The sequence below is a fragment of the Spermophilus citellus genome, assembly GCF_964194105.1.
Source record: "Spermophilus citellus genome assembly, chromosome: 6".
Taxonomy (NCBI): Eukaryota; Metazoa; Chordata; class Mammalia; order Rodentia; family Sciuridae; genus Spermophilus; species Spermophilus citellus.
In genome coordinates, this window is record NC_138187.1 from 156,971,071 (window position 1) to 156,984,123 (window position 13,053).

Genomic DNA, 13,053 nt, shown 5'->3' on the forward strand with positions numbered 1-13,053 from the left:
TAGAATTCACAGTTGTAGGCAGTTTAATATGTATACTTTAGTAGTGTAAGTTTTGAGGAACCACCATACTGTATTCCAGGAGTTACACCATTTTATATTCTCACCTGCAGTACACAAGGGTCCAGATTTCTTCCACATCCTTGTCAATGCTTGTTTATCTTTCTTTCCTTTTCTATTTCCTTTTTTTTCTTTTTTTGATAGTAACCATCTAAATGAGTATGCAATCTGTATTTTTTTAAATTTTGCTGATTGATTACAAAGGATACAAATGAAGCACCATATGTGTCAATATATAGAGTATGAGATAGGTGGGGGAAAAGGCAGGGAACTTTTAGGCATGCTACCCTCCCAGCACCTCCATATGTTCAGCAACACACAGCTCTCTGAACCCTGCCCTTTGGGTTTTTACATGGGCTTCACTAAGTTGTCATATTTAATTAAATAATTGGCCATTGGTGATCATCTCAACCTTCAGCATTCTCCCCTCCCTAGGGATGGAGGGGGCTAAAGGTTCCAGCCTTATAACTCCATGGCTGGTTTCCCTGAAAACCAGTGATCCAGAGTCTATCCTGGAGCCCCCAGACATTGTCATCTCATTGTACTTCTTTATTCTTTCATTAGAGGTGGCCCATCCTATTTATGATCAGTCACCTTCATGAATAATTTACCTATTTCCTTGGTATATTAATTTAGCATTAGTCTTTTCTGTTGTGTTCTAACAATTCTTACATTCTCATTCATATTGAGGATGAATATGATATGTAGCATGATATACTATAGTTATGAAGAATGTTGGGTGTGTTAGCACCAATCTGTAAGTTCTTTAGTTTTGTCTGGTACATGATGCTTCATTGACTGGTATTTCCAGTCAGATGGTCCCTTAAAACATTTGGAATGAAAGTAGCTTTCTTTATTTGCATTGTTTATATTGTTTATTAATATAAAATTAGAGCAATTAATAATTCTTGGCTTAGAAATGCAAAATTTATTGTAACTGAAAGATACAATATGAAATGTGAATTTCTCTCTCCTAATCTTTCTTTTTTTATTCTAAGAAGTTATCACTGGCAAGCAGGGAATGTGTAGCTTTCCAGAATCTTTTGCCATTTAAGACTATGTTGCTGTCTTCAATAATTTTTATCTGTTAGTATATTATTATGCTGTCATTATTGATTCATGAATTACTTCTTGCTCTGAGTTTGCTAATGAATTTCTGGTCATCTGAATCTTCCTTTTAGGCCAATACCTGTATGGATTTGGTGTCTTTAGGCTGATTATTTAACAGTTGTAAATTCCTGAGTTTATAAATTGATTCAGCACCTCAGTATTCCAAATACTTCTCAGAATTTGGATTTTGATTATAATGGAAAATCGAATGTTTTGGAGTAGACTTTTCCCACCTTGGCACTATTTCTGTATAGTACAGCAGAGATTTTCTGTTGTGAGAAACTCTCCTGTATATTGAAGATAGTTCAACAGTACTGTTGGTCTCTCTTCTGTAATAAACCCCACCCCCATGTGATAACCAAAAATGTCTCAGACATTGCCAGACATCCCTTAGGAAACAGAGTTGCCCACAGTTGAGAAATATTATTGATGCAGAGCAATCTCTTTTGGTCATAGACCAGGGTACTACTTCTGGATCTAAAACTTACTACTATGTCAAGTCACAGCCTATCTCCTCGGCTGCCTTTTCTTTCTCCTTCTCCCTCCTTTACTTTTTCCCTCCTTCTCCTCCCTCTTTTTCCTTTTTCCCTCCCTACTCCTTCACTTCTTCTCTCTTCACAGGCTTAAAATTCTTGAAGTAGTAAACATTGTAAAATGGTTTTTTTAGTTTTTTAAATTGTCCTTTAACTTACACATTTATGATGGTATTTACAAGGGCTCTGGATCAGTTCAGTAATTTTCTTTTTTTTTATTGTTGGTTGTTCAAAACATTACATAGTTCTTGACATATCATATTTCACATTTTGATTCAAGTGGGTTATGAACTCCCATTTTTACCCCGTATACAGATTGCAGAATCACATCAGTTACACTTCCATTGATTTACATATTGCCATACTAGTGTCTGTTGTATTCTGCTGCCTTTCCTATCCTCTACTATCCCCCTCCCTTCCCCTCCCCTCCCCTCTTCTCTCTCTACCCCCTCTACTGTAATTCATTTCTCCTCCTTGTATTATTTTTCCCTTACCCCTCACTTCCTCTTGTATGTAATTTTGTATAACCCTGAGGGTCTCCTTCCATTTCCATGCAATTTCCCTTCTCTCTCGCTTTCCCTCCCACCTCTTATCCCTGTTTAATGTTCATCTTCTTCTCATGCTCTTCGTCCCTACTCTGTTCTTAGTTACTCTCCTTATATCAAAGAAGACATTTGGCATTTGTTTTTTAGGGATTGGCTAGCTTCACTTAGCATAATCTGCTCTAATGCCATCCATTTCCCTCCAAATTCTATGATTTTGTCATTTTTTAATGCAGAGTAATACTCCATTGTGTATAAATGCCACTTTTTTTTTTTTTAATCCATTCGTCTATTGAAGGGCATCTAGGTTGGTTCCACAGTCTTGCTATTGTGAATTGTGCTGCTATGAACATCAATGTAGCAGTGTCCCTGTAGCATGCTCTTTTTAGGTCTTTAGGGAATAGACCGAGAAGGGGAATAGCCGGGTCAAATGGTGGTTCCATTCCCAGCTTTCCAAGAAATCTCCATACTGCTTTCCAAATTGGCTGCACCAATTTGCAGTCCCACCAACAATGAACAAGTGTACCCTTTTCCCCACATCCTCGCCAGCACTTGTTATTGTTTGACTTCATAATGGCTGCCAATCTTACTGGAGTGAGATGGTATCTTAGGGTGGTTTTGATTTGCATTTCTGTGACTGCTAGAGATGGTGAGCATTTTTTCATGTACTTGTTGATTGATTGTATGTCCTCCTCTGAGAAGTGTCTGTTCAGGTCCTTGGCCCATTTGTTGATTGGGTTATTTGTTATCTTATTGTCTAATTTTTTGAGTTCTTTGTATACTCTGGATATTAGGGCTCTATCTGAAGTGTGAGGAGTAAAGATTTGTTCCCAGGGCTGGGGATGTGGCTCAAGCGGTAGCGCGCTCGCCTGCCATGCGTGCGGCCCTGGTTCGATCCTCAGCACCACATACAAACAAAGATGTTGTGTCCGCCGAAAACTAAAATAAATAAATATTAAAATTCTCTAAAAAAAATTAAAAAAAAATATTTGTTCCCAGGATGTATGCTCCCTATTTACCTCTCTTATTGTTTCTTTTGCTGAGAAAAAACTTTTTAGTTTGAGTAAGTCCCATTTGTTGATTCTAGTTATTAACTCTTGTGCTATGGGTGTCCTATTGAGGAATTTGGGGCCGGACCCCACAGTATGTAGATCGTAGCCAACTTTTTCTTCTATCAAACGCCGTGTCTCTGATTTGATATCAAGCTCCTTGATCCATTTTGAGTTAACTTTTGTGCATGGCGAGAGAAAGGGATTCAGTTTCATTTTGTTGCATATTTTGTATGTTGAGAAGGATAATAAATTACTGATTGAGCTTATAATTGGAAATCCTGGTCTTTTCAATTAATCCTATAATTTTCCTGGTATCTTCAGGTCATTGTTGGAAACCCCATTCGTTTCATAGTTTTTTTTTTCTCTTTCAAATTAGAACAATTTAGGCTTAGATCCTTGTTACATTTGAAGTTGTATTATATCCTGATGTCAGTACATTTTGGTTTTGGTAGAACAAAGACCATCACGTTAGCAGGAGCTAATAGAGTGGAGTCTGGCAGTCCCAGTTGTGAGTCTTGGTATACTGTGAAAATTCTTTTCAGTTTTGTTTAAAGCAGAAGTTCATAATTATTTATCTAATGTGTGAGGCCCCTGAAACTTCAATTATAAAACATAGCCTCTCTTCTGTGCGTTCTTGCTGGTAAGTTAGAGCCAAGTGATATACCACTCAAAGCTGCATCCAGATTATTAGCATTACATCAAATTGGACCATGTCAACTTGTTCATATTTCATCTTACATATAAGTAAGTCTTCCTGTTTGCAGGTTGGAGATGAGATGGCAGACACGTCTTTCACTTTATTCCCACTTGAGAACTCGTCTTAATCTCTTGTGATCCTGTTATTAAGCTATATAACCTTACTGAAACTCAGTGATTTAATCATCTGCTTCTGCATAATGTAAAGATAAAACTGGGGTTTTTCTCTTTACCCCTTTGCTGCCAACAGATAGTTCCCTGTATCTTATTTCTCAGACCTCATTTCCTAATTTACTCTTTTGCTAGATTAAGCTAGGCACGGTGGCACAGGCCTGTAATCCCAGCAGTTTGGTAGACTGAGTAGGAGGATCATGAGTTCAAAGCCAGCCTCAGCAACTTAGCAAGGGCCTAAGCAACTCAGTGAGACCCTGTCTGTAAATAAACAAGGACTTAGTATATGGCTCAGTGGTTAAGTGCCCCTGGGTTCAATCTCCAATATCTTAAAAAAAAAAAAAAAAATCTCAGGCTGGAAATAAAATCTACATAGATTGATGCCTGGGTGTCAGGATGTCTTTTGTGTTCCCAGGCTAATTCATCATCTTATACCATGCTGTTAGTCTTCTTGTATATCTGGTTAGTACTGTTTTTTTTTTTTTTAATCTATTTTTTACCTAAAATTTTCTAATTACTCAGTTTTCCGTGTCTACTCATCCTTGTTCACAAAGACAGAAAAATGTTTCCATATTTTGTAGATCGTTATATGCATAATGGAAGAAACAGATACTGATATGCATATTTAGAGAAATGTCCATTTTTATCATATATTTTATAGAGAAAAAAGGTATCCATTTATGTCAGTTGAGAATAGCTTGAAAATTCTGAATGTACCCAAAGTATGCATCCTGTTTATCATTTTGCCCAACTGTTTTGACTACCAGTCTAGTCATTTATCTTTCTCTTGGCATCTTGGAGTATTGAATGTGGACCAGTGATGGTCAGGTAGGATAGATGAATGAGAATGAATGAGAAATAATGAAAAATTCTAGTACTGTTATAATATAGAAAGGAGCAGAACGTGTTACTTGTTATATCTGTTCCTTTGTGGGTTTGGCATTTATTGATTTGAATTCTTAACAGGACTGTATGCTAGATTTTAAGGGTAAGAGACGAGTGAAACCAATCCTTTCTTTTAATTGGGAAATGGAAGAGGGGTTGACCATTACATACAGAGATAAGTTCAAGATATGATGTTACTGTTCTTTAAACTATAGCAGGACCTACTCTAGACTGGCAGTGAGGTAGTAGATGCTATAAGATGCATCTTATTGTTAGTATTTTGATGCATTTAAATTTTATAGATAAATAGTATAAAGTCCAGTGCAGAAAAGTCATCTGGACTTTTGTTCTGATGACAATTATTATTTTTTAAATATGTTTTTTTATTTTATTTATTTTTATGTGGTGCTGAGGATCGAACCCAGGGCCTTGTATGTGCTAGGCCAACACTCTACTGCTGAGCCACAATCCCAGCCCCTGACGACAATTCTTTTTGACTATATATAGATTACTTTTTCTTCCAAGAGCCATTATTTGGTAGTAAACCAATTGATAGGAAGTATGATTAGTGTGCCAAAGAAAAGAGGATGCACTTTTCTAGATTCTGGAACATTTTTTTATATAATGAAAAAAAACTCTTGACTTTTACAGATTTTACTTACCTTTCTTTTGTAGTGCTAGAGATTGAACCCAGGGCCTTGTACATTCACATCCACCATTGAACTACACCCTTAGCCCTTAACTTTTTGTCATATTAGTGACCATTTTTGACCTATTTTTTAATGGAAGCCATTTGCTATCACCCAGAAGGTTCTTTTGCTTCTCTGTCACCCTCTCATGTTTAGTAAACTTTCTAGATTCTCTTCTTTATGATTTTCTTTATTTGAATTAAAAGTCTTGTCATATGTGAGTATTTCCTGTAATGTTAACTCATTCCCATTATCTGGTAAGCAGGCTATATATTTCTCCATGTTGGGAGAAATGTTTGTACATCTATATAATGCTTCTCTCATAATTAAAATGAAAACAAACATTTAGTATTTTTTTTTTTTGGCTTCACTGAATTTTCCATATAGGAAATTTTTTGTCAGATATAGGCATATCTTGTAAAATATGGTAATCCTACCCTTGTCATAGTTGCAATAGGTAATGATGTTTCTGGAATACTGTGCAAGTTATTTGTTTAATAGGTTTTTGAGTTTTTATTATGTGCCAAGTATTTAGTCCAAATTTTAGGCTCTTGTGCTGTGCCAAGACTAGTGTTACTTTGATTTTTTTTTTGTATCTTTTTTTTTTTATTTGACAGTAATGAATGTGAGATGAGAAATAGTTGATAACCAAAACCGTAGAAACTGATGAATGTAGGGTGTTTTTGTTTGTTGAAAAGTAGAGTAGGGTAGGTTGATAGAATAGTCATCTTCAGTTTATAAAGCTGAGGTAAATTTATAATAATTAGGATACAGAACAAAAAAGGTACTTTAGGAATGTAGGAATGATATTTATAAATCACCTTTGTAATTTCTTTTTTTAATATGTATTTTTTAGTTGTAGTTGGACACAATACCTTTATATTATCTATCTATTTATTTATATGTGGTGCTGAGGATCGAACCCAGGGTCTTGCACATGCGAGGCAAGCGCTCTATCACTGAGCCACAACTCCAACCCTCACCTTTGTAGTTTCTTAAGTCATTTTTTTGATAAAAATATTGTATATTTATGTTAGAAACTAAAGGATATCTATAAAAAACATTTTTTATAATTATATAACTCACAAATACTCTTTTTCATTGGCAAATACTCTTTTGACATTGTGGTGAATGTCTTTCAATTTATTTAAAATGTACATATATAAAAATTGTTTAAACAAATGTCAGATGATATTGTAGACACTGTATCATACATAGGTCATTACTTTACTGCAGTGGTATATTGGTAGGGTGATTTTTTTTTTTCCCTCATGTAAGTTTGATATTTTTCTGTAATTTGTTTGAACAGTATTTAGACAGGAATTTGATATAAGAAAGGGGAAATTTTCTGTAATCACATTTTTTCCAGAAATAACTACTAATAGGTTATTTTTATATCATATATTGAAAAATGATTTTTATTGTCAGTATATAGAATTCATTGAATTGATATTTACAAATTTCATTTAGATGACTTCCTAGTGTTTTGATTGCTTTCATTTTAGTTGAGTCTTTACAGATAGCCCTCATTGAACACCTTTCTACCTATATATTTTCTTAGAATAAATTCTTTTTTAAAAAAATTGTTCTAATAGTTATATATGGTGGTAGAATGCATTTTTGACACATCTTTTATAAATGGAGTATAACTTCTCATTCTTCTGGTTGTACATGATGTAGAATTACACCAGTAGTGTAATCATATATGCACACATACTAATAATGTCTGATTCATAAAATAAATTCTTAAAAGTAAAATCCCTACGCTAAAAGGGATGCAATACCTTACCAGTTTTCCTGTAACTTTCTCTCTAGTAAGTTATGCTGGTTACATTTCCTGCAAAAATACGTAAAGTAATCATATCTCTGTGTCTCCTTCTGTATGACAGAATTTTCTCTGTGTTTCTGACTAAAAGCTAATATATAGATTTGGATTTTGTTGTTGTTACTAGTGAAGGTAATGGTTTTCTCATGTGACTTTTTGTATTTTTTTTCTTTTCATTTTTATTTGAATGCACTCTTAGTATATTAAGGATATAAGCACTCCAATAACTAAAATGTAAGCTTTGCTTGCTTAAACTACACCATAGACATTTGATTTTCTAATATTATTTTATACAATGTAAATTTTATAAACTTAAAATTTAGTACCTTTAAAAGTTAACATATAATAAACTTGCAATTTGAGTTTATTTTCACATAACTTGTATATTATTCATGCAGTAGATGCTCTGTATATCTTATTCGTGATGTAAAAATAAAAGCTGAAATGAATTGTTACGATTATTTATGTTGATTTAGGAATATAAGACTGTCATTTTGTGACCAGTTTTAATTTTTTCAGTTTTTAAATGGATTTAATTAAGCTTGTTTTATTTTTTCCCTGCTAATAGCTACAAGTGTATTCATCAGAGTTTGGAGGACAATAATAGATGTCCCAAGTGTAACTATATTGTGGACAATATTGACCATCTCTATCCTAATTTCTTGGGTGAGTCTTTGGAATTATTTTTACTTTATAAAAGGATGATTTGTTTTCCCAAAACTATGTGCTGGCACTAATTTATTCAGAAAACCTAGCTCAGAGGTAAGCAAGTTTCTCTCTACCACCCACCAAGGTACTTTCTTTTTTTTTTGGCATAGCTTCAATATGTTGTTAGTAAATATCACATTTAAGTTTCAAAAAGAAAAAAAGAAAAAATGAGCCAGGTACGGTGGCACATGCCTGTAATCCCAGCAGCTTCGGATTCTGAGATAGGAGGATTTTTGAGTTCAAAGCTACCCTCAGCAATTTATTGAGACCCTAAGCATCTCAGACCCTGTCTCTAAATAAAATTTTTTAAAAAAGGGCTGGGGACATGGTTCAGTAGTTCAGTGCCTTTGAGTTCAATCCCTGGTACCAAAAAAAGAAGAAGAAGAAAAAAAATTAATGCTGCCTTTACAATCTTTTGTAGATGGCTGGAGAGGATGTGAGGCTTAAGGAGAATGCTAAAGGTCCAGAACAACTTTATGTCTCTCTATGCAATATTACACATTCCTCTGCTTCTCCTGCTGGATCAGCAGTGAGAAGTAACAGGAAATGGTTCACAAAGAAGGGAAACCCATGTTTGGTGAATATTGTGGAAAAGGGGAGAAGTTGTATATGAGAATTTCTAAATAAGGGAAGAGAATGTGTGAACTGGGAAGGCAGTTGAAAAGTCAGAGCTGGGGAAAGAAGACAGACACAGTATTTTTACACAGAAGTGGTAAAAACTGGAGAGGAAAATCGAATTATATCATGACCATGTATGAATATGGCATAATGAATTACACTGTTATACATAATGTACTAATTAAAAATCTGCAGAGACATACATCCATAAGAGTAAATAGTAAATGCTTAGAAATAGTATATAATTAGAAGATGGTGGGAACAATGAAAAAAAAAAAACCTCTTTATGTCAGATTGCCTAAGATATTGTGGGATACCTTTAGTTTGAGTATTTGAATAGGAAGCCAGATAAATTGTCAGATTAAAGTAGGCATATCAAATATTGATATGTATCTTAAAAGGTTGACTTCATTCTAAAGAGTATTACACTCAGAGTTAGGTGTTGTGACTACTTGTGTATTCTGATCAGCCAGAAAATCTCCACCTTCTATTTTCATTCTCTTGTCTGTCTCTTCTTCCCTCCAGGACACAGTCTTTATGCTCCTCTCCGCTCCTATCTATATCTCCTTGGGTCCTGAGACCTCTCTTTTTTCTCCTAAGTGTTGTTCAGGTTGGGGCATTAACAGTCAATGCTCTACATAACTGAAGTACCTCAGCCTGCTACATATCATATTCAACTTCAATGTGAAGTTTTGGGCCCATCCTCAATATTAATAAGAATGTAAAAACTATTAGAACACAACAGAAAAGACTAATGCTAAATTAATATGCCAAGGAAATAGGTAAATTATTCATGAAGGTGACTGATCATAAGTAGGATGAGCCACCTCTAATGAAAGAATAAATAAGTACAATGAGATGACAATGTCTGGGGGCTCCAGGATAGACTCTGAATCACTGGTTTTTCAGGGAAAACAGCCATGGAGTTATAAGGCTGGAACCTTTAGCCCCCTCCATCCCTAGGGAGGGGAGAATGCTGAAGGTTGAGATGATCACCAATGGCCAATTATTTGATTAAATATGGCAACTTAGTGAAGCCCATGTAAAAACCAGGGTTTAGAGAGTTGTGAGTTGCTGAACATAGGGAGGTGCCGGGAGGGTAGCATGCCTAAAAGCTCCCTGCCTTTTTCCCCACCTATCTCATACTCTATATATTGATGCATATGGTTCTTCATTTGTATCCTTTGTAATCAATCAGCAAAATTTAAAAAAATACAGATTGCATACTCATTTAGATGGTTACTATCAAAAAAAGAAAGAAAGAAAAGGAAATAGAAAAGGAAAGAAAGATAAACAGGCATTGACAAGGATGTGGAAGAAATCTGGACCCTTGTGTACTGCAGGCGAGGACATAAAATATTGTATCCCCTGGAAAACAGTATGGTGGTTCCTCAGAAATTTAAAAACAAACAAAATTTCCGCGTGCTTCAGCAATTCTATTTTTGAGTGGATATCCAAAAAAAATTGAAAGCAGGGCCCAGAAGAGAGATTTGTATACCCATGTTCCCAGCAGTGTTATTCCCAAGAGCCAAGAGGTGGAAGCGTACACATTGTCTATGGGGGGTGCAGGGTGAATGAATAAATGAAATATAGAATAAACATACAATGGAATATTATTCAGCTTTAAAAAGGAAGGAAATTCTGACACACAATGCTACAACACTTTCAACTTATGCTCAGTTGTCCTTACCTTAATATACTCTTTCAGTCATCTTCTCTTCCAAGACTTATTCTGCAGCTGTTCCCTACCTCCCCCACCCTGTGTGTGTGTGTACGCATACATTTGGTTCTTTCTATCTTCTCTCTGTGTCTCTCACTGTCTCTTTCTCTCCCTTTCTCTGTCTTTTTATATAGAATTTGTAAATTAAGTTTTATTACTTTACTAATGAATGGTCCTCTTACTCATTGATGTAGAAGACACCATGCATTCAAAGTTTAAGATCCATGTTTAGAAACAAAGTAGATGGAACCTGTCTCCTTACTACTATCAGGCACTATCCTAAGTGCTGTGGACTTAAATTCATTTAATTTCTGTTGCAGTCTTTTGAAATAGGTACTGCTGTTACCATCTTCATTCCCTAAGTGAGCAAACTGAGAAGGCAGAGATAATGGGTAACATGGGTAAACTTTTATGGGTAGTAGGTTGTGGAATTGGTATTTGGCCCTAAGCAGTCTGGTTCAAGAGTCATTTTTTTTTTTCTTTACTGTCTTGGCCTCTGAAAAGACAGTTGCTGGAGTGGAAGCTTTAGCAGTAAATACACATTTTTCTCCTACCATGGATATTCTAGGGCTCCATAAAGTTAAAATTAACAAGTATATAGACAGTAGTGCAAGTTTAGATCTCAATTTTGCGAACTAAGTTTTAAAACGAGGTTTCAAGTAAATGCCTATTTGGATTTAGAAATATAAAAGTGTTAAAAGAGACATGTGAAAAGGTTATGTTAGTAAGGTTTAATTTATTCACTCAACAAACAGTGGGTGCCTACTATGTGCCAACCACTGTACATTGTTGAATATGTTAGAGGTTGATTTATTAAATGCTTTAATTTGTAGATTAAAGAAACTAGCTGGGTTTTTTCCCACTTTTCCCCAGACAAGAAAACATTGATTTTTAAAAAAAATAAAATTCCAAAGTTACAGAATGGAACTGATTGTGTTGCTATTCTTGTTTGTCAGTTATGGCACAGTTTCCAAATGATTTTCCCTTTCAGTGTGTGGCTGACATTTTAAAATTTGCATGCTTAGCCCATCATATATATCTTGGATTTTAAGAAAGTTTTTTTAAAAATTGTATTTTAAAAAATATTTCTGTATTTACTTACTTACTTATGATACTAGGGATTGAACCCGGGGGTTCTCTACCACTGGGCTACATCCCAGTCCTATTTATTTATTTACTGAGGCTGACCTTGAATTTGTGGTCAATGGGATTGTAGGTGTGTGCCCCCAGGTCTGGCTTTTGTTCAATTTTAAAGTACAAAAATTAAAAAATTCTTCATGGTGAAGTAATTTCAGTAAAATGTACTAAAAATTTTTTTTTAAGTTTATTACCCAGGAATTATTTCTGGTCATTATAGGAGTTTTTAAAAATATTTTTTTAGTTGTAAGTGGACACAATACCATTATTTATTTATATATTTTACATGGTGCTGAGGATCAAACTCAGTGCTTTACACATGCTAGGTGAGCGCTGTACCATGAGCTACAACTTCTGCCCCAGGAATGGTTTTTAAAGAAGAATATATGATTTATTTATTTATTTTTAGGTAGCTACATGAAAAGTCTGTTCTAGTAATAGAAATTTTAGTTTTGGTAAATATAAAATTTTTATCTATTATGTTTTCTTTTTAGCTTTTATCTGCTAGAACCATTTTTAAATTTTTTTGGTCTTTAAAAACTCTTATAAGTGTTATAATAAATCAAATTCAGTGCTATGTGAAATTTCTTATTAAAATGTAATGACATGGAAAATGTTAGTTCTTTAAAAACCATAATTTTTTTAACTGTTTATATCTGTAATTCAGACATTACACTCTTGTTTACTTATTCCTGTTTATTCCCTTGCCTTATTTCAAGTTCTCTGTTTTTGTCTTTTCTATATTATAATGACAATTTTGGGAAGTACATACATTTCAGGCTCTTTAGAGTCAGACTTATATATGCTCACATTTCTGCTCTTAATTCCTAACTTTTATTAATCCTTCATATAATCACTCTCTGTATTAGGGTTCTCTAGAAGAACAGAATCTACAGGAAGTATAATTATAAAAAGGGGACTTTTTAGGTTGGCTTTTGTGACCAGAAGCTGGATAGTCCACAGTGGCTGCCTATAGGCTGGAGAGCTAGAAGAACCCGTAGCTGCACAGTCCAAGAGGCTGAAGCCCCAGAACAAGAGGGATCAGTGGTGCTACTCAAGTCTTGAGACGGAAAGCTTCCTGAGGGTCACTGTGAAAGTCCTCCCTGGAAGAGTGAAGAAGCAATAGTTCGATATCCTCAGAGGACTGCAGCAGCAAACAAGAACCTGTTCAAGAGGCATTGAGCTTGCATCTGCTGCTTCCTGTTCTTCCAACTTTTATTCCATCTAAGCCATCATCGTATTGGATGCTGCTACCCAAGCTTAGGGAGGGTCTCCATATCAGTTGGCTATGCCACGTGCCAGTCATTCCT

General features: G+C 34.9%; 1 protein-coding gene across 6 annotated transcripts in view; it reads left to right on the forward strand.

Moving 5' to 3' along the window:
- Nucleotides 1-13,053, forward strand: part of COP1 (COP1 E3 ubiquitin ligase) — a 177,817-nt gene that overhangs the window by 21,317 nt on the left and 143,447 nt on the right. For all 6 annotated transcript variants that reach the window (XM_081299560.1, XM_081299558.1, XM_081299561.1 and 3 more), the window contains exon 3: nucleotides 8,129-8,226. In XM_081299560.1, coding sequence (XP_081155686.1) covers nucleotides 8,129-8,226 — 98 coding nt within the window. The remainder of the gene's footprint in view (nucleotides 1-8,128; nucleotides 8,227-13,053) is intronic.